This window comes from Acanthochromis polyacanthus, chromosome 20 (assembly GCF_021347895.1).
Source record: "Acanthochromis polyacanthus isolate Apoly-LR-REF ecotype Palm Island chromosome 20, KAUST_Apoly_ChrSc, whole genome shotgun sequence".
NCBI classification, from domain to species: domain Eukaryota; kingdom Metazoa; phylum Chordata; class Actinopteri; family Pomacentridae; genus Acanthochromis; species Acanthochromis polyacanthus.
Window position 1 is genome coordinate 15,854,917 of NC_067132.1, and position 22,744 is coordinate 15,877,660.

The 22,744-nt window shown below is 41.4% G+C and overlaps 1 protein-coding gene across 1 annotated transcript in view; it reads left to right on the forward strand.

The window, feature by feature from the left end:
- cntnap2a (contactin associated protein 2a) overlaps positions 1-22,744 on the forward strand; it is a 372,045-nt gene that overhangs the window by 138,111 nt on the left and 211,190 nt on the right. The window contains exon 2 of the mRNA XM_051940310.1: positions 13,950-14,060. Within this exon, the coding sequence (XP_051796270.1) occupies positions 13,950-14,060 (111 nt within the window). The remainder of the gene's footprint in view (positions 1-13,949; positions 14,061-22,744) is intronic.

Genomic DNA, 22,744 nt, shown 5'->3' on the forward strand with positions numbered 1-22,744 from the left:
TTTTAGAAGGAATCAAGTTAACATATGCTGATGTACTTTACTGAGGTGTGCCGGCTCTACAAGGGAAATGTCCTGAAGAGATTCTGTTCAGTTAGGAGCAGAGGTGGAGAGATTCAGAGAAGATGGCAGATGAATGTTCATGAATTCGACGATCCAAAATGGGTCATGGAGTTTGCATCCCTGGCGGACATAGCAGGAGCTGAACATCCTTAACCTGAAGCTCCAGGGCCCAAGTCACCTCATCACCGCAGCTTATGAAATTGTGAAAGCCTTCTCCACAAAACTGAGATTGTTGGGCGCTCAGCTCTCAGCAAGAAAACCTCAGTCATTTCACAGCATGCACAGCTCTTGTGGAGGAGGGCACGGCATTCAGCGGCGATGAATATGCCTCTGCTATTGAAAACGTACTCGAGGAATTTGATCAGCGTTCTGCTGACTTCAAGGCACACCGTGACATTTTCCAGCTGTTTGCAGACCCCTTCTCAGCTGATGTGGAGAGCGTCCCAAGTATGTTGAAAGTGGAACTTATTGACTTGCAGCGCAATAGTGAAAATAGCTAAAAAGTAAATTCAGAGGGGCACATGGGAAAGTAGACGTGACTGGACAATTTGTGAGAGAATTACCTCCATCCTTCCCAGAGCTGTCCAAAGTGTTCATTCGGGTAATGTGCCTTTTTGGCAGAACATGTCTGTGTGAGAAACTTTTCTCAAGTATGAAGTTTAATAAATGCAAGTGCAGGTCCAGGCTCAGTGATGCCCATCTTGAAGCTGTACTCAGGGTTTCAACTGTGACCTCCATCAGGGCAAATGTGGCTGAGCTGTGTGAGCAGCAGTGCTGCCAGGTGTCTGGCAAGAAATAGAATAAAGCACAGATGTACTCGAGGGATGTGCTTGTTAGCTCAGTGCAAAGTTTCGATAAGTTAAGATAAAATAAAGCCAGGAGGAGAGATGTGCAGCAACTGTTAAAAATAAACCTTCATGGGACAGATGTGTGCTTTTGTTTCTAGCCGTTGCTTAGTATGATGAAAATGTGTGAGTAATATAAATATGAAAAAGCACATATTTAAAAGTTATATGTTGCCTTATATTACCTTGAACACAGAAGGCCTTCTCCTATGAGATGACAACAACACAGCAGTGGGCCGCGGTCAATCTGAGTTCGAGACCCCTGCTAATGTCCTCAAATAAACTAGACATATTCATCATCCCCTCCACCCGACATCCCTTTCAAAAGTGCATCAAAAACACCAGAGGAGTCCAGCCAGGGGGGCATCCTGTCACCACAGACCTCCCATAAACTAGCCCGAGGCTCCATGGATTTCCAGTGACACAGAGAATCAGTCATTGTGAGCACCCCTTTAATTACCCGGATAAATAATAGATGAACCTATGTAACAGAGCCACGAGGGCTTATTGAGCCGGCTAGGCTAACTGAATGTTAGACCACAGAAGGTCTACAAATACATTATTGGACAAACTGAAAGAAAGGAGTTAGCCAATGTTATGTACAACAAACTGACTGCAAGGACTTGATTGCGAGAGAAGCTGCCAGAGGAGGTTGGCTAGAGAGAAAGGGGCACAGAGACACATGGAGACCTTGGCTTCCACTGGTTTTTATGTAAGCTATCATTTGTCAAATTGTCAATTGTCACACTGATGAAAAGTGGCTTTTGACATCCGGAAATGTTTGTTGAGTCCAAATGCTGTAAAATATCCATCCAACACATCATCTCATAAAGCACCCACTGGCCGTTGTAACACTGCCAAATGTGTGTATTCATTTTGGTAACCATACACCATGAAATATGACCAGCAGTCAACACAGAAGAACACTATCTGATGAAGCTGCTCTCTACATTTTGTGAGACTTAACACTGGAGCCATATATTTTTTTTGCATCGTTTCAAAAGTTAGTTTAAATTTCACTCGACAGTTAGATGTGAAAGCAGGAAAGGAAAGGTGTCTGTGTGTGTGTGTGAGCGTGTGTACGTGTTTTAATGTCTGCCTTTATGTGTGGTTGCTTCATCCAAAACATCTCATTATGCGGTCTGTGCTCGCATTGGCACAGGGCACCAGATCTGTTGACAAAAATTGTTTGGTGATGGTTCCAAGACATGAAAAATTAATCTGGACCAAAAAATTTAGATTAACAGCTCAAGCAAAGCGTTGGCAAGCCTGGGGGTGGCGGTTGGTAGTTGGAGGGTGGTCAGGAAAGGCAGAGGATGAGGAGGATTGAAAATTAAATAAGTCATACTGAAAGAGTGTAGAGTGAATGAGCAGCCTGAGCAGAGATTTTATGTTTCAATGCAACATTTTCCAAGGAAGGGGAGAGCAAAATCAAGCTAATTACATCTTAAGATTCACCCTGTAACATGTAGCAAATGTGACGAGAGGCAGAGAAAAGTGAAAGGAACGATTAAAAAGAAGGTTGAAAGAAGTGGGAGAGGGATAGAGAGTCTTAAAACAAAGTATCTTACTCACCGGCAAAGCAAATCTAATCACACATACACACACGGCCTCACTTTTAACATCAGTTGCTATGCTGCGCTAAGTTGCATTCAGGTGCACAGGGACTTTTTTACCACGTATTTCAGTGCTGAAAATTACATTTAGTATTTTTTGAAGGTCTTTTTTTTCCAACATTAAATGAGTAACTGATATAAATGCGTTGTTTTTACATGAGGCCTCTTTTTAAAGGGGTAATGTTGGACTTGCATTCAGTAGCTTGTCTTTGGCTATGTTACGCACAGTTTTATTCATGTTCCTGACTCCAAGTTGCTTTGATTTTCTGTTGCTTCATGCTTCACCCTTAGATGCATGAGTGCTTGAATGTACACTCTGCTGTAAATGGATCAAAAATTACCTGCATTAGAATCAATGTGTTTTTATGCCATTTTTGTCATTTTGGTTGAGAATAATAACTCGCATTATTGTTTGTGTTGTAGTTTTGTCTGCGGAATAATGATGTTATGTTTGAAATATGTTTTGTTTTCTTTATAGCAGATTTTGAACATTTTGATATTTGAAAAAGAAAAATATTACACAGAACAGCAATAGAAGGACATCACCATCAGCTTGGGGTGGTAATAGAAATATTTCACTTTCTTTAAAAGTATAAAAAGTTAGTTTTAAATTTTAAATGGAATGATATATAAACAAGAAGTTTTACCAAACTTGGACTGCCCGGCGACAAAGATGACCCCTGTGACCTTGAAAATGAGGTCACGGTCACCAAATTCGAACTTTACCTGTGTGTTATTATGGTACACATGTGTACCAAATATGGTGAGGCTACATCAATATTTTATCGAGTTATCGTGCGGAAACCAAAGTGTTACAGACAAACACGCAAGCAAGACCATGCAGGTGAAAACAATACCTTCCGGCAAACGCAGTTTTGCCGGGCGGTAATAAAATAAACATCTTTTTTCAGTAATGGTTGTTATATAAATGATGATATATTTTCATTGCAAAGATATTGCAAGAAAATGACCTCACTGGGTCATTTTATGCGCTTAAAACTTGAACAATGTAGGGAAGGTAACTGCTTTTTCTGCCCTTCTCTGCCACAGCACAAGCTGAATTTAGTGGATATATTTTGCTTTTATAAGGTTTGGATTCAGGATGTTGATGCTGCGACAGCAAAAAATTCTCAACTTTGCTTTGGCTGCACACTTTGCAGAAAATGCAGTGCACATTGTTGACCGTTTTATCACATCTCAGTGTTTCCCACAGGCTGCACATTTGCATAGCATAGTGGGTTGGGTAACGTGACTGATGGGCATACAGGGACTCATGCAGTTTAGTTGGTGAGGATAACCCAGACTGTTTGTGTAGCGACAATTAGCACACGTCCCCTAAACATCTTATGTCCAGACTATCAGTAGATGATATCATGTTGAAGTGTTCTCACATGCATTAGTAGATGCTAGCTAGGCAGCTGGGTCCTCATTTAATGCCATGCACACAACTCAGACAGGTATATGAGGTGATTTGATGTAGGAGTTACTGAAGTTGAAGCCAATTTTATCTGTCTCGTCGGGCCTCCCTGATGCACAAGCACTCACAGGCACCCTGCTAAATGTCAGGTGCACCGGTGCAACCAGTGTAAATATTTCGTAGCAATTCACAGATTTTTGGATTGCATGCGTGCCCAAATTGGTCGCACTCTGGGACCCTGACACGCCATAAACATTACTTTACAGAGAGAGAAAGCACTATTTCGTGGAAATAACTTTTTCCACGAGCAGCATTGAAAAACAGCGTAATTCTGAGACCAACAGTAAGGATGAGATTTCATTTGAAAAATGAGCATTTAAAGAGAGCGTCTTTTTAAATAATCGATACATTTATTTTAGTAATGGAAGTCACAGCTATTTTGCAACACTGACACCTGAATGAATTTCTTTTCTGTTAAAATAGGATAAGCTCTTCTTTTTCAATCTCTCTCTCTCTTTTTTTTTTTTTTTTACCTCACAACAAATTTCATATTTACAAATGTTGAGATTTAGATGGTCATTTTAGTTCCCACTGTGGTGCTATGTGAATTGCAATCAAATGGGCTCCCACCCTGAGGTCTGGATGATTGTTATTCACTCCACTGCCATCTGCTATTTCATGCCACAGGACTCTGGGAGCCCTGAGCACAAAGGTGCATAATGAGACTTTGTAGTGAATTTACAGCAAAACAGGATGTGTAATACACAGCTAAGTACACACTGAATGATAGCAGAACTTTGATATACGCCATTTCCTGAATGAACGTGTTCTACAGTGTCAGGAAAATTATTTGTTGTTCATTATGAGGTCAAGCAGGAGAGGTGAGTCCAGCAGTCAGAAAATCATCTGTGCTTTTTAAAAAAATCATTATTCTTCTATTTTTTTTAATACCAGATATGAATGTGTCAGAGCACCATTTTTAGACTTAAAAAAAAATCATTGCCGTGAGTGCTTTGTGTCTGTGTGTCTGATTGGTGTTTTCACTTCTTTTGGTGTCGCTAAGCACTTGACTACAAAACAGTGAAGTTGCATTCCATCACTGTTGCATCTTTTATTTACCAAAAAACACAATATGTCTTTTATGTCCTGTACTTCTCCTTTGATTTGCGACGTGAGACTCGAGCTGCTTTGTAGCTTTTGCTGCTGTGATGTGTTCATAGGATGTGGGAGCTTCCAAGACTTCAAGGTCACCTGCTTAAGAGAAGAAAAAAAAAAGAAGCGTTCTGCACTGTTTGGCAGCTAACGTTCAAACTAAAGCATATGTTTAACTGCTGAAGATATGTTTTCTTCTTTATTTCTTGTCTTTTGTGCTTTTTTAAAATGCATACACTTCATCTAACCTACTGAAGTGTCCATGCCTATCATATTTCACACAGTGACTCATACTGGCATAATTTCCAGCATATCGATGTAATCAGGGACAACGTATCTTGTGTTTACTTCGCAATTTTTGTCAAAGGCTGAAGGCACTGGCAAATGGGAGGAACAACCATCTGTAATGCCAATTAGAAGGGCCTTTCCTATGCTGTGGAACATCTGTTAATTTGTGTCCTATACCTCTTTGTGAAGCCCACTAGGGAGCTGCTGTCGCGCAGTTTCAGTTGTACAGGACAACATGCCCATGTAGCTGCTTGCTAATTAGCAAATGGCCACTTGACCGGTTTTTAAACCCATTCTCTGTGACCCTAAAAGAAATGGGGAATTTCAAGTAGTTTGGATAGCAATTTTAGCTTCAGCGTTGCTCTAATTTGCAGTGTTTGCCCTTTCTAAATAATGCAGATATGTCAGGCAACTGTACAAGACAGGGATGGTCATTCAGTGCAGGTGGTTCGGAGGTTGTGTGGCAGTCACGAGATGTCAGAAAACAAAGAGTTTCTGCTGTTAACAACTTGTTTACAGCAACATGTTTTGTAGGCCATCAAGTGCAGCACTCCTGTTTTTCCTGTTATAATTAGATGAGAAATGAAGAACGCTTATCAACACATTAAACAAGCGGACATTTCAACCACATTATATGAGTGAATATTCATATTTGTTTCGTCAATAAATGACTGATTAGGCCCTTAAGGCAGGCACTGAGTTTTACTCATCAAGTGAGGACCTCCCATTATACATATGCAGTGTTTGTTTTGGCAAACCTTCTACATGCTGACTCTCATCACCAAATTTTTACTGAAATAGCTGAACAAAAACCTTTCCAAGACTGATGGAGATCATCAGACGAAAATAACTGAGCTGGACCACATTGACTTTATAAATATTGCAGAAGAAATTGGGTCACTGGAGGAGACTTCTAAAACAAGAAAACACAATTTAGCTTAAGCCCAGTCTTCTCCAGAGGTACTTTGTCAAATTGAAATGTGAATTTGGGCAAAAAAGTGGAAAACAGAAAGCAGAGGCCAAGGCAGCTCCCAGCCACACCAGAGACCAAAGGCATGCACAGACGGAGACTCTCACATTCACTGGCAGTTTGGAGAGTCAGACTGCATCTCCGTGCAGCTGTTGGCACTTCTGACAGCTTCCACTGTGTTCATGACATGGGTCCAGAAAAAGCCCCCAAGTCCCCAAACTTCAGCACTCAGTGTTGTTGAGAGGACAGACTTGACAGCACCACACCAAAACTCCTCACACAATGGTTTCACATTCATTAAATAAAGATAGCAGAGTTTTCTGTTGTATTTTTCCCCCCAGTCTGCTCAGCAGTGTGGTGAGAAACACTGAATGTTCTGCACCGGCTGACTGACTTACTGACCCCATTGTTAAAACATGCGTGGGAAAGGTGAGGGTAACAAACTTACTTAACAAATCCATCCATTTCCCCCCCTTTTTTTCTTATCTGGTGACTTAGAAAATATGTTGTGACTTAGACTGTAGTTTTGTGCACTAATTCTCTCTACAGGGCTATTTGTGAGAATGGCCAAAGCGGCAGGGATATTTTAAAAGAGTTTGTGTGTGACAATTCCTTGTGTTATTATGATATATTCTGCATGCCAAAGTTTTGTTGTGTGGCTGTGATCTATGCTTTTGTGCCACATAATCTTTAGGATGTCATGTATTTCACCCTGGATGTATTATGCTCTATTTGTATCCAACTCCTTTTAGCTCCAGAGATGTGGCAGTGATGTAAGGCTCTTTGAACAAGCTGGCCAAACACTGTCTTCCCGTGGCTTTGGTCCCACCTGGCCACAGCCAGCTGACACATTTCCTGGTTGCTATTTTTCCACATCCTAGTTATTTACCTACCTGGAAATGTCACTAAGAAGACTTTGGAAGGCAGCCATTCCCTTTGCTCTCACCTCCCGTATTCCATCTGTCTTCCTTTTTTTTCATCCTATCTATCTCCTTTCTATCCTACGTACATACCCTCTCTGTTCCTCCTCTCATATCACTCTATCATGCGTGAAACTATCTCTCGGTCAGCAGGGAATAGGCTGACATTTGCACTTGGATATTGTACTCATTTGCTTGCCCTAAAGTACCTGAACATACAGAGCCCTCCTTTGCACTTGAGACATCGGCAAATATCAATGGCCATGATCTCACATTCAGGTTCGGAGCATATGACCATGTGGTCTGCATTCATGAATGGTTTCTACATTTTTTCGCCAACCAGGTGCTGGTCACATACTGAGCAAGCACGTGGTATTTTTGGTGTTTGGAACGTGAGACTGTGCACTCAGTGTGTGTATTTGTGCAGGTGTGTAATCCTAATAATTTTATTACTTACTTGATATGCCTTCATAATCTATTCTCCTGTATATTACAGGGCTACAGTTTGTGTGCACCAGCTGGTTTCATCGGGGTGTATCGGTGAATAATTGATGGATATGAATCGAGATCTCTTTCAAGGTTTAATTAGCAACAAGAAAAACACAGTAGTTGACCTTTCCCACACACATACAATATACCTGTGTGGGTAACTCTGCTACCACTGCTATTTAATCATCCCAAAACGATGAATCAGTGCGTTACAGTTGTAGATTCAGGTGTAATCCTTTAGGGTGCTGAAGAACAGGAAAACAGATATTAGATTTATCACAATGAAGATCAAGGCTACAGCTGAACCCAAATAACCCATTTATTTCTAAAGTCCAAGTGTAATTATACAGATAGTAGCATACAGATGGCATTGTATTTTCAATTTTTGACAGTTTACATACACAGTACAGTCTATTTATTATATAGTAGACACTGAGATATGTAGAGTTAAAGACAGGCTTCGCTCTTAGGGGTAACTGTGTACTTTTCTTTGGTCTAAAATTAACTGCAGAAAAACTTTTGACAGTGTGCAGATACCGGGCAGCAACCACGAAGCCTGTGCCAAGAAATGCAATTCCTCTTATTTACCACTTGAATCTGGCTCCATAAGCGAGTCATTCTCTTTAGACCCCTATGCTAAAACACCCTAGCCTAGCCGCGCTAGACCCAGGTCTGAAGACACAAGGGTCTAGGAATTCTCGACAGGGAGGGAGGCGGGCTAAAAGGTTGTCTTTCAAATCACTCTGCAGCAATTGGGTAGGTATACAACCAATCAGCGCAACGAATAGGCTGACGTAGTTCCTAGAGCGCCGGAAATCAGAGGATGCGGTAGTTCGGTGAAGCCTTATTTATACAGTCAATGGGTGAAGCTCAAGTTTATTACAGACATGTTAACAGAAAGATTATTCAGAGTCGGTTCTAATGGAGCTCAACGACCCTGGCAGAGAATTGAATTCGTTGCCGTGGGTTGTCTAGCGCGGCTAGGCTAGTTGTTTCCGGTTGTTTCTGTCAGAATCGTCGTGCCTCTGTCATCACTTAGTTACGTCCGCCTTCTGACTCTACACTTCATGGTGATTCGTCGGCCAGTTTTAGGAGCATCCAACCTCGAGGCTTACCGAGGGTAACTAGACCCACCCTGGTAGAGAATTAAATTCGTGGCTGTGGGTTGTCTAGGGCGGCTAGGCTAAAAACACCCAGGTTTACAACAGAAATAAACAAGTTTTCAGTCTGGTATAGAAAACAGTTGTGGACTCTGTAGCAAATTGTCTCATTCATTACAACTGTACAGGCAGCAAATTTTGATCAAACTCATTTGTTTGTATTGTATTAGAGCTTAAAGTTATGCTTAGGAGCGTGGTCATTTTGAGTGATAGAATAGTCCATCTTAGCTCCACTCATGCTCGACTTCTGTAAACTTTTAGATAATAGATTTGTCCATTTTTATGTATAGTCTACTGCAAATACATTCTGAAAAAATGAGTTAAAAGTAAATTGTATTGCTTTATTCAAACATAAGCCACATACTGCAACAATTCAGCTTTATAAAGATATCTGAAGCCACAGAAAGGTGTTTTTTCCCTTCTTTTCAGAGATTTCACAATATATTGGCTTTATTACAACAACACTGTTTTTTTCTGTTGTGTCCTTGGTTCTTTATTATCTTCCCATCACCATGAGCAGACCAGCAATTCTATTAGTAGAGATTAAAGATGAAAAATGTTCGCAAAACAGTGTGTGCTTCTAACCACAGTTACAACAAATCACAGCCATGCAAAATCCAGTTTATCATAGCATCATCTAACTATATGCTTAAAGGAAGCCAACAAATCCCATGATGACTAAACACAGATTGCTGCTTTTCTCATTCGTAATAGAATAAAAGAGCAGGACTTAGCCAGCTTGTGTATGTGTGTACTGTATTTTACATTGCAGACAATCAGTTAATTTATCATTGAAGTGCTTTGAGTTCGAAAGAAGCTTGAACACTATTTGAACAACTGCTGTTATAAACTCAGAGTGTATTACACAGTTTGGTTCCCATTCGCCGCATAGACTAAAATACTGGCAATGCTGTAGGGAATGGTCAGTTTTCACGAAGAAACCTCATATAGACAGTAAGACATTCATATTTTTCTTTCTTCAAGTTTAATTTTTTAAAAGTCTTTCTTTCTATTCAAGATAGTCTTGAGACTTTTATGACATGAACTCCATTAATCTGTCCTCTTTTCCACAATACAACATAATACAAAAGCGGTACATTTCTGAGGTTTTGAAGCAGTTGGTTTTCATTGTGGGGAAAATGACTGAATTCCTGACCTTGTCTCAGAGCAACGTGAAAATTCTAATTATAAGGAGCCACTGTGCATCATTAGCATTAAGAAAATGAAACATTTAATTATGAATACAATTGAATCACGACAGGTGAAAGTACTGTATCTCTTCTTGATTGTGGCCTCCTCATGAATAGACGCAGAATGATGGAGATTCAACCCAAAGTCAAATTGTTGCCCTCAGGGGTGTTATGTACAGAATATAACAGCAGACGTAAAATTTAAACACCGAATAGGTGCACATGGCGAGGAATGCCATCATATGAGTGATTATTACAAACTAGTAAGGGAGAAGACGGTGGAACTTGCACATCCAGTAGCAACAGCAGAAGTAAGCTGTACAGATGCAACCAAGTGCAAGGAGGACGACTGAACCCTAACCCAGCTAATGTGTACTTCAAGCACATGCACTGCAAAAGCAAAATCAAAACAAGCTACATGTGGGCAGAATATATGCAAACATGTTCTGCCACTTTGCAAAATACAAACAGTAATATTGAAATGCTGCCTCAGGAGGTGTTACCATTATTGCAATTAGAGACTGTTAAACCTTAGCTTCCAGAGGTGCGTGTTGTTACCGCTGTGTATCTCCACGTTTTGTAGTCAAACCACATTTGTATCTCGGCGTGTTTGCAGATATAATAAATTAAAGAGTGCAGAATATGTCAATTTACAGGTTTATAATTTTATTTTGAGGGTCTACTAGAATAGCTTTGCATGCTTTAATGTCCAAAAAAAAACCACATCATTGTCCTCCTATACATGACTGCACCACCTCTGTCCAACCTCTGTCAGAAATGCTGCGTATTAGTTCCTGCTTCTTCTTTGAAAGCCAAGTCTGGTCCAATTATTCAAGAAAAATTAGGCCAAATACCTTTTTTTGTTGCCATTGTCATCAATAATATCAATTATACAAGTAAGCCACTGGATCCTCAATTCGTCAATTGCCAGGGGTGCTTGAAAATTCTTCTGCTCACTTTTTTTGCCATCAACAACACATTGGCATCCTTTAGTTGCAGCGGAGACGCCAGAGGTAAACCCAGTTCATACTTTCCATGTCTGCTTGTCTTCAAAGCTATCTGTGACAAATTTTCTCTGTGGACATACGTGGGCAGCCAAAAAATTTGTGACCACATAGAGTGCACTGCAAGTACAGCGACTACACATTCATCAGTGAAAAAAAGGTGGTTTTATGGCAAATGCTTGCTAAGAAGAAAGACGATGGTGGAGTCATTATGCACATTTTAAATTCATCATCAGACTTTTGAGGCATTTTGATTTGTTCATGCTTTCCAATGTGCCCAAACACAGTAGGAAGTTGTAAAGTCAATAAAAATTAAACTATGAATTGGTCTTTAGAGGTAGCATAAGTGGCTCTAGTGAGTCAAAAACAATGGCAGACTGTGAGGCAGCTGCTATTGTATCAGGACGTCCCCACCTAGCTGCTAGGCGGACATTATGCAAATGTTTCAAACGATGATGTAGTTACGTCAGAAAAGGCTGGGCCGCCAACGAGGCATTACAGGCAGGTAAACAGCAGCGTTTTCTGTGGGATAGAATGCTTTTGTTTGGCATGGACTTTGAGCTTTGCAACTTTGTGCTTCTTTCAAATGCACAAAAAAAGTTAGATAACTCCAAGGAAAATGACGAGAGAGATGTGCTGCATTATTAGCCGGGGTCATAACCATATTTTCATATTCTCATCACTGAAACCTTTTCACATAGTGCTGCCAATGTGTGAGAAAGAGAATGTGTGTGGGAGATAGAGAACCTTATTTTCACTAATTAAGGTGCAAGAATAATTTCCGAGACGCTTGAGCATGACCCAAAGATTTCTTGTAATTTCATGACCAGATGCTGCTGCATGAGAGGTGCACCTGTGGCACAGCTGCAAACGGAGATAAGCCGGGACACATCGCTAGGCGTGCTGGCATGAGTTGAAACCAGTGACATCGGCTCACCTAAGTCCTTCTAAAAGAATCGCTCTCCCTTGCATGGCATAAAAACATTTTTATAATAGAGAAGGGAGGGACTGATAAAGTCACACTCCCTGAGCCCATTTCTTTGCATATCCCTGCTGTGGCGTACATCACTGCTCTTTGTGTGGCGGTGAATCTGTGAGCTGGTGGATTTTACTAATATTCACGTTTGAGGTTAATGTGCCAGAGATGTCATTAGTTTGTACTTTAGAAAATACAAACCTCTCTCAGGTCAGGAGGTAGGCCGCAGAGCATTTCCCCTTCCTGAATACATACACACATATTCACATTTTTTTTCTTTTTATGTGCCAACCTGTAGCACAAACTAATACGTCAAAAGAGCCCACAGTCTAAAAAGCTAGCACGGTTTTGACCCTCACTCGGTGTACTGTACATGCTCGCAGGCACTGTACCACACATGCACAGCAGAACAAACAATCCCGTTTCTTCTAAACCTGACTCTCCCTCATACACACACACACACACACACACACACACACACACACACACACACTTACACACACTTACACAGTGGGGCATGACAGAGAGCTATTGACTGCCTCTACCTGCCCTGACAGACCATTCACAATTTCTCTCTGCGTGAAACCTAATGTACTGGAAGAGGTGAGTGTGTTTGTGTGTATGAGTGAGTGAAAAAGGCAGAATGAGAGAGAGAGGAAGGGGAGAGACTTAATGGCTATCTGTGTGTCTGTGAGGAAGATATATTTGAATATTCGCCTCATCTGATTTTTGCTGTTTTGGAGCGTCTCATACATATGCTGCAGTAGTCGTTTCCTTCAGTGGGAGAGCGCGAGCAGTTGTAGGTTGACTTTAAGGTCAGGTTGGAATGAGCAGCACCACACTGCTGGTCTTGCTGACTATTTTCCTCATGGCTACTCCGAGTCATTGGGTCTGCAGTTCATCCAGTAAAAGAGGTGGAAATGTGGGCTTCTAGTCACGTCTGCATGATTGCATTCAAGGTTGTGTGTTGCAGGAGAGGCCACTAAATCAGCTGTAGTTTGCATTAATTTATCACTCAGTTTTTTTTAGAAGCACCTACATTCTACAACCAGCTTTTTAGCATTCTAGCATTAAGGTGAGATAACTAATATCCATGTGTCTGCTATATAAATTTAACAAGAAAGCACAACGCTATTCGCCCTCTTTTATTTCACTATCATAAAAAGGTGGTTCTCTCTCAAGGATCTGTCCACAAAAATGTTATTAAGTTGTCATGGTATTCATTTGACATAGACCCCTCTTTCATTCATTTAAGACTTGCAGAGATTACCTGACAACACAGATTCTTGTACTTCACTGTTAAATCTGACATGGCCTGATTTGATTCGACAGGGACTATTCAGAGTTTAGCTGACTGAATTTCCCTTTATTTACCCCAATTTTCGTAAATCAGTCACACATTTGCATTTGGTTACAAGGCCAGATTGCTTGTTATGGGTATTTTTGCAGCATACTCTTGAGATCACCAGCGAGCTAAACAATGTTTTGGTGCCCTTGTGGTTTAAGTCGGACTGACCTGACTTACTTCCTGACCTACAAACATTTCATGTCACCCTTCAGCTTTGCTCTTATGAGAAAATTTCTTTTAGACAATGCAATGAAATCATGTGAAAAATACAACACTTCAGATGTTTCATCTATCATGATTTTGAATGGCTGGGAACAATTTTATAAGCTCTCTGCGTGGATGAATGTAATTTCCCTTTAAGTACATGTTATACTTATACTAATGTTTATCTTTTTTCTCTTTCTTCCCACCTCCCCCTTCATCTTTCCAATTTTCTGTCCTGTTGCCCCTTCTCTCCTGTTCTGTGCCTCTTATCCCCTCCTCTTCCGTCTTCATATTTGTGTCGTCTCCACAGAGAAGTGTGATGAGGCTCTCGCCTCTTCTCTGCCCCACACAGCCTTCACCAGCTCGTCTGTCTTCTCCAATGGGTACGCACCTGGATATGCCAAACTCAACAGGAGAGGAGGTAAGCACACACACACACACACACACACACACACACTCACACACACACACACACTCACACACACTCACACACATAGAAAGCCCCACATTGATATGCTCATAAATACATAACTGCTGTGGAGGGATCTGCATACACACATGCTCTAAATAGAGGAGAAACATATATATCTAATTCAGGTACATGTCCGTACATCCTTATGAATGATTTTCCCGGTGACACACTGGGAGATAAATGTCCAAGCCTTCATAGACTGACACGCTGCACAGCTGCTCTCTCCCTCCTCCTCCTCCTTCTCATTTCTCCCTTTTCTTCATTTCTCTTTACTTCTTAAAATTTCCCCTCACTCATCCGCTCTCCCGCTCTCTGTTTCAATCATTATCTCGGTGACTCAGACTGAAGCTCATTTCCACATCAGTCCACAGCAAAGAGAGATAGGGACAGACAATTACACCCCTCTATGTTTATACAATTAATAATTCATACTTTTCCATCTAATATAGTCACACTACAGCTGAGGCAACGGAGCTCAGCGCTGGCAAATAAAGGCAAGGTAATCTGGTGTGTTTAATCATACCAACAGAATTATTGCTAGGAGCGGATAGGACTGCTCCCTCTTTGATAATGACACCCACCAACAAGGGGCAAAGAAAGAACCAAGAGGGGAAATAAGTAGAGGCCAATTTGTTCGAGATAACAGACGGAGTGTAAATGTACAGCTTTTACATTCTTTCCCTGACATTCTTTCTTTTTCCCCCATCTCATCAATGATAGAGGTCCTTGGGGAACGCGTAATGGTTACGGCACAGACATCCTTGTTGTTGTTCAGAACAGCTTCAACCGTAATTGAATGAAAGTAGTTGAAATATACAGATATACTGAGAAATGCACCTAAGTCAGGTATTTTCAAAACCAGCTTTGATTAGTTCTGTGAAGCAAAGTATTTCAGAATAAGGTTAAGTGTAGATATGTAGATTCACTTCAAGATTTCATTTTTCAAATCAGTTCTGACTGAAAAACTTCTCCTAAATAAGAAGTTTAATATAATATTCATAATGCAAAGTAAATGAATTGTTGATGTTGCTAACTTTCAAGAGCTAAAAATACAATTGTTAAGCCAGTGAACAATCTTACTGTTGGTTAAACACTACTAATATTGTTCCCCCTTCACTGCCATTTGTTTTTAATTTACATTCACAGGCACACAGCTATATTTTGCAGCCAAATGTACCTTCCATAGCATGAGTATGTGCTGATAAGCCAATCTTCCTCCAGTCTCCCAGCACTATGGAGCAAGGGGAGGCACAAAATCAATAACATGCAATTAGAGCCCAACATGCTCTAGTGAAACCCAGTTTTCATTTTTCTGTGATCCAGATCCAGACTACATGACTGACAAAACCACCACTGTGATAAGCAACAAACTGCCTCCATCAGATGCTGACTGACTGTTAAATGTGCCAGATTGGTGCATACAGTGCTGATATGCACAGTGTAGAAACTGGTACATACAGTAGATGTCAAAGTAGCACTGACCCCTGACACTGGTTGGATGATGAGGTCGCCTTCTTTTTTTAGCATGTAGCATGTGAACAGGAGGAAATCGGAAGTGGGAAAGGACAGGAAAAAGACACTCTGCATTAAGGGGTCATTAGGTTCCTCCACAAGAAAGGAAAATCTGTCATGAAATTATACTTTCATGACTAAAAATATTATTTTATTTTGCTGTACAGGAAGGTTCTGAAGCTAGGCTTAACTTATATTTTAGCAAAGAATCACAGGTAATGATTAGATTTTATGCAATGTTGTATGATAAATCTCAAAAAGAGTCTAAACAGAGGTGTGCAGATATCTTCCTTCGGCGCCCAAGTTATAAAATATGTACATACTACAAACATACTGTGTGCACATTTAGAAAACACAGTCACATATGAGTACAAATACTGCGATTTTTAGATTTTGGATGTGTATCTGCCCTAGCCAGTCGCTGGCCTATCTTGGTGATAATTGTTTCTTCTGAAAACACAACTGACCCAAGTGAAGATTTAATACTGTGAGGAAATGTGTGTCCCACAGTCATGTTTTCCCTTTTGGTCATCAGTTGTCTGTCCAGGTGGTGTCCTCCCTTTTCAGTCATGGCCAGTGACTGCTTCACTTGGCGGCCTCACATGTGCCTTTGTTGTCCCCCTGCTGGTGTGCCCTCTGATTCCTCATCCCTCAGGAGTTTTGTCGTAGACGTGCCTACAAATCTCTTGCATCCTAATTCAACTGTGCACACCTTGACATTCAAGCCTCGATTCGCTGCCTCTGCTTTGAAGTCGGTGTATCCCAGCCTCTTCTGCTCATGCACCTCATCAACAGCATCCTGCCAGGGGACTGTTAATTGGCAATAAAGACACATTGCTACAATTGCCACGGTTACATGGAGTTTTTTTGTTCGGAATTGACTCATTTGGAATTAAAGTTTCATGCTTCGAGTGTGCATACACTATTCATATTCGGAATTAATATGAAAATATTAATTCCGAATTACGGTTTACACAGACAGCACATTTTTTCCCCTTCCGTCCTTCCGCTGTAATGCTTGGGCATTGGAAAGGATTCTGATTGGACAAGAAGCGGACGTGACTTATCCCTGTTTACCAAAAGCAAACAAACTCCATGTGCCGGCATTTCTTTTCCCCAACAACACAGAGGAACAACTAACAAGCACGCTTTTCTTTTTTAAATTTATTTTTGTGGCTTTATTTGATAGGTGAAGTGAGAGACTGACAGGAAACAGGGGAGAAGATATGCAGCAAAGGGTCGCGAGCGGAAATCAAACCCGGGCCGCTGCATCAGGGACCAGCCCCTGTACATGGTTCACCCACTTAAGCAATTGAGCTATACGGGCGCTATTTGCTTTGCTTTATATTGTCGTTTTGAAACAGCAACTCGACAAAGGTTGCAGAACATGTACGTCGCTACGTCATCGCTACGTGAGGAGCCAAGCATGCGCAGAATGACCGGAATTAACTAAAGCGGAATTAACTGTATACATGAATAGAACATACACAGGAACTAGTTTATGCGGAATTAACATCGGAATAAACCAGGTAGTTTATTCGGAATGAAGTTTATTCGGAGTGAACATTTGAATTCGGAATAAAGTGGTTACAAGGACATTTTAAAGCGGAATTAACTTTTATTCCGAATGAAAGAGGAATAGCAGGTCCCATGTAAACCCAGCAATTGTGGATTAAAAAATGAGGTCTGATGTTAAAGTGGCGATGACAATTTCCAAGGGAAAGCTGATGTTTTGCCCAAAATCCATGAGTATCTTCAAACTTTGCATTACTTTGGAAAATATTAGAAGTGGAGGTTTTGATTTGGCATCCACTGACATAACATTGATTGTTCCTCTTTAACCTTGAGTCCAGCTGCCAGGCACCTCTTTGTTGTGATGCCAGGTGTGTCTGCCTTGTGTTGGGCAACTGACCAATATATGCCTGAGGTTGACATGAACCAAACAGAAGCGACAAGCGGCATCCTCTCCCGGCCAGAGGTGTATGTTTACAGGAGAAGGAATGGAAATGTACATGGCACAGAAAACAAAAACTCATCCTATTTTCCCTCCATGTTGCACAAGCATTTCCAGGTGTTTCACTCTTCTCGGTGCCCTCTCATCTCGTCCAGCAGCTTTGCTTCGCATTGAGATTCGGCTTTGGCATACCTGAAGCATGCTCTGAATGAGAAAGCAAGTAAACAACCAATTAAGCTCCCATATGACTCATGTACACATTCACAGAAACACCCTAAGGCATGGCAAACACAAGTCTACACATTAAACGCCCTATACTTTCACGGGAACACGAGCAATTCAAAACACTCACATTGACAAAAAAAGAGGATGGTACCCACCACTTACACACAAGGAGGAGCCCCTTCAAGCTGCTACATTTGGCAGTCAAATGTGCCGTCAGTGGCATGAGTATGTGCTGATAAGCCAACCTACTCCAATCTCCCAGTGCTATGGAACAGGGGAGGCACAAAATCAATGGGACACACCACTCATATTAAGCTACGCACATTGGTTTGTGACAGCTATTAGAGTTTTAGGTTATAGGCATGTGTGTGTCGGGTGTGTGTGCATCCAATTCTAGGTGCACATTCATGTCTCTGTGTGTGAGTGAGAGATAGAGGTAAAATGATGCCATAGCAATTTTCCAGCAGGCAGCTGTCTGCAGTACACCAGCCAGTTACCAGGATGCTGGTCTGAGGGTCTGTCCTGCTTGTTCATCTCGTTGCTATCTGTGAGATTGACAGGACTGCGCTCCCCTTCTGTATATGTGAATGTCTGGGTGACAAGCTGACACATTTTATTAGTTTGTTATAGGCAACTTTATGGGTTTTAGGGGAGTGTGTTTGTGTGCCTGTGCATTATTTGTATGTTTTTTTCAGAAGAAGGGGTTCACAAAGTGCTCCGTGAGTCCTGAAACTGTAAGTGATTCTTTACCATAAGGCCATTTATCACAGTACTAAATGTGTTTTGTCTTCGTTTGGAAAACACAATCACTCACAAGCTGCTACTTTATGCCTTATTTATAGAATCGCATCGCAGCATCGTATTTAAAAACCCTCTCAGTTTGAGCTGTTGCAATCATCATTATTAAATTAGCTGTACAATGAGCTAGATTTGTTTTGCTATTTCTACTATTATCTTTGCAGTAGCATAAATCAAGCAAGAGTTTTTCTCCCTCTGGATATCTAAAGCAAAAAGACTGATAAAATCTCTGACACTTTATTTTTTCCCCCTTTGCCCCTTTCCAGTCATTCTTGCCTTTACCCATCTCATTTCAATGTTAATATCTCACTCTCACCATCCTTCTCATCTGCCTTCTGTCCTCCGTTCTTTTCATTTTCTTACTTTTTTCGCACTCACCTCCCTGCATCCATCTTTTCCTCTTTTCTTATTCTTCTCTCCATCTTTCCTGTCTACCGCTGTGACCCCTGCTCAGCCTTTTCTCTCTCCTTTCCTCTCCTTGCTTTGACTCGTTCCTGCCTCTCACCATCACTCTTCTTCTCTCCTCTCTCCCAACTGCACATCCTCCCGCCCCCTCACTGTCTGTCCTTAGCGCTAGTTCAAGAGCGAGAGCCTGTATACTTCAGGGGTGTCAGACGGAAGGAAAGGTTAGCCAACTTCTCTTGCAGCCAGGACCTTTTGGTCTATTTGGGTAGAGATTTGGGAGGAAGACGGAGGTGGAGAGAAGAGGAGAGATGGCATGACAACTAATGCAATGTAAAGAAAAAAAAATCCCCTCACATTTTTTTTCCATTTTAAGCTCCTTAACCACATGGAATTACATCACAAGATACCAAACATTTTTGAGACTATTTGTTTGAATAAATGTTAAACAGGTTTGAAATATAAAGTTCCTTCTAAAGTGCTGGAGTACCCCATTAAAACATTATTGACCCAAAACTTTAACAGAAGATTTATAAGAATCAGAACAAAAGCAACAGACGTCTCACTCTGATTACTCCCCACTGTGTGTTACAGTTCCCATGATGCAGCTCGGTATCATCTCTTCTTAGACCTTCAGTGCGTGTTGTTCGCCCACGTCTTTCATTCTAAATTTGTTGTGTCCAAGCCCAACTTGGAGTGAGGTGAATAATTTTACTCTAATTTTCTACTACTTGGCAAAGCTCCTCCAGAGCCACAGAGGGCATTCTACAACTGTTTGTATGGGCTGAGTAATACATCTGACTAATTAATTTAATTTCACTTGTGAAAACTCCCCTTTTAGACACAGTAATGGAAGTTTGCTATTCCAGTGTAGTCTCAAACTAAAATGAGTAATAGCTGTGTCTGCCCATGGCACGAAAACATATTTGTTTCACAATAAAAGCAGTCAAATTGTGAGAAGGCTTTGTTCTATTGGCCTGCAAAGTTTCATGTCAAATCACACACAGAACAGCACCTAAATCCACATAAGAAGACATAAACGACAGGACTTTTACCTGTGGTCCCTGTGATTTGTGGCATTGCCACTTGCTGTTATCTTTCCTTTTCTGTTGCTGTTTTCAGTTGTTTCTTTTGTTTATGTTGCAAAAATGCTTGGTTAAGTTTGGGCAACAAAATTACTTGGTCAGGTTTAGGATAAAATTGATGCCTTCCACAGAGCTCATTGTTCTCCCTGCTGTTGTGATCATGAATCTTGCCTTTAGAAAACTTATGCATCACACAATTTTGCAGCTTTTTTGGGGACAATAATATGTTTTGTGCCGTGGACAATCATCACTTCTGGTGAGACCGGGCTTCTCATATTCACTTGACAGCGCTTTCTCCGCTTGAGTCCAGGGAATTTTTGGACCTTAGACAGGGCCGTGTGCCAGAAGAGGCTTGAGAAACTCTGCTTTAACTTTTAGCCAAAGACCGATGGGCTCCAAATAGATTTGCTATAGTCACATAGCAACCGCATGAGCTGTGATCTGCACCTCACACAGGCATGTGTTCAGTGCTGCCAGCTGAAGGCAGATGCCCCGTGGATACAGGTTAAAATAGAAGGCAAAAGGGAGAGGGAGATGTGAAGATGTAGAGAGAGGAAATGAGGGGGGAATGAAATGGAAGTGTGGAGAGAGTGACAGAAGGGCTCTCAGAGGAGAGCGAACACACAGAAATGGAAAAAGGAGAACAGTGAGTTAAAGGTTGAAGGACAGGCAGCCGTGAGGGGTAGCTGATAAGTGTGACAAATGATAAGTCATGTGTGGTTGATGATTTGGTAAAAGAAAGTAATGTAACTTCTGATATTTTTTTTCCTGAGTATCAGATTTCCACGTTGGTGCATCTCTCCCAAACATGGAAGTGAACTTGATCATGGGTAGTACATATATTTCAAAAACAGATTTGGGCTTTGGATGGACACCTTTTTGTGTGCAGAAAGCAAGACAGGAATTTGCAAAATGTGTGTATGTGTGTGTGAATATCCCTATAGACATACATATGAGAGCATGCGTGTGTGTGCACGTCGCAGCAGTGCAGACTTGGCCAAGCATGAGATTGGGCCGCTAATCACAAACACGTGGCCACTGATCCTTATATTCCATTTTCTCTCTTTCTCCTCCCCCCCCCCATCCCTCGTCTTCTGTGTTCCTCTCTGCTCTGTTCTGTCTCGTCTCTCACTGCCCTCCATCACATCCTTGCATCCCCTTTCTCCCTCTCCATCTCATTTTCCCTCCATACACTTTCTATTTTCTACAGTAACATTCTCAATCCCACACTCCATTTTCTCAGCCTGTCCCCCTCCTTTCTTCTCAGACCTCATTATCTATTTTTTCCCTCCGTTCTTTCACATTCTCACTCTCATACGTACAAGTTTCTCCAAAGTTTCGAAAAGTTTCACCCCTTCCTCCCTCATTCAAATGAAGGATGTCACAGCTTATAGTACAACTCTGCTCTGAGTTCCTGCACAATTAACCAGATCCCCCCCCCCCCTTCTGACTTTTCATGAATTGCTTATCACTCTTTGTCATCTTGCAAACTTGTTTGATGTCTCCAGCCGTTGCAGTCATCCATCGATAATGGCCGTCCCCTCCTAATTAAATTACTCTGTCTCCATCCGCTCTCTTTGCTCCATGACAGAAAGATGAAGTACTAGCAGAGGGCTAACCAGCTGTTTTCTCTCTGCTCTCTTTTTCCGGCGGCCTAGCGTCTTAATTAAGTTGTTATATTTTCTGTTAATGTGGTTTCGGTATCAAAAGCGACAACTTTGATAAATACACTCACACATGTTCTCTTGCGTGCCCCAGAGCGCACCAACATAACACACTCAGAGCCATGAAATCCCTTTAAACAAGCATGCGCAGAAACAACTTCTGTAACGTGCACACGCCCACCCACACATTCTCCCACACTGACAGTAAGACAGAGCAAAGATGTTCTCTTGTTTGATGCTCTGCCTTGCTACTGTCATGTTTCTTCGCATGTCATGCCTATCACCGGCTGCTCGTCACTCGTCCACAATCTCACTGTGTCTCCATTATTCATTCTCACAACTCTGGTCTTTTGCTTGGAAATCCTTCACATTGCTATTATTTAGAAGTCTTTACGTCCTTTTGCACCCTCGTGTGCATTCTCATCATAACCCTTCATTTTCTGCCTTGTCTTTTACTTGTTTGTGTCTGTTTTTTCTCCACCATTCGCAACTTTCCTCTCCTCTGGCTCATTTTCTACCATCAGTACTGTAAAAGCCATTTACGCAGTCAGGCGGCTGAATTAACCACATATTTTCTATTGCCCTGCTGGGCAGGAAAAGTTCAAATTATCTTTGTCATCATCATTTCATCCCACACACACACACACACCTACACACACACACACACACACACACACACACACACACACACACACACACAGAGATATGTCCATACTGTAGATCATATTTTGTTTAACTATCTCTGTTTTTTACATACACTGATGCACTACCTGCTGTAGCATATGAATGTTTTCACTTTCACTCTCCAGGAAGGAGTGATGGACAAACCTCGTTCAGCTTAGGTGAACGCTGATCAACTGCAGTAAATAAATAAATAAATAGATAAAAGTGGAAGGAGTCAACATGTCAGCGTCACCATGGAGAGAAAAGAGACTTGGTGAGCCAGTGGAACATTGTTTCATTCACGTTCAAAGCAACCAAAGGGAGCTTTTA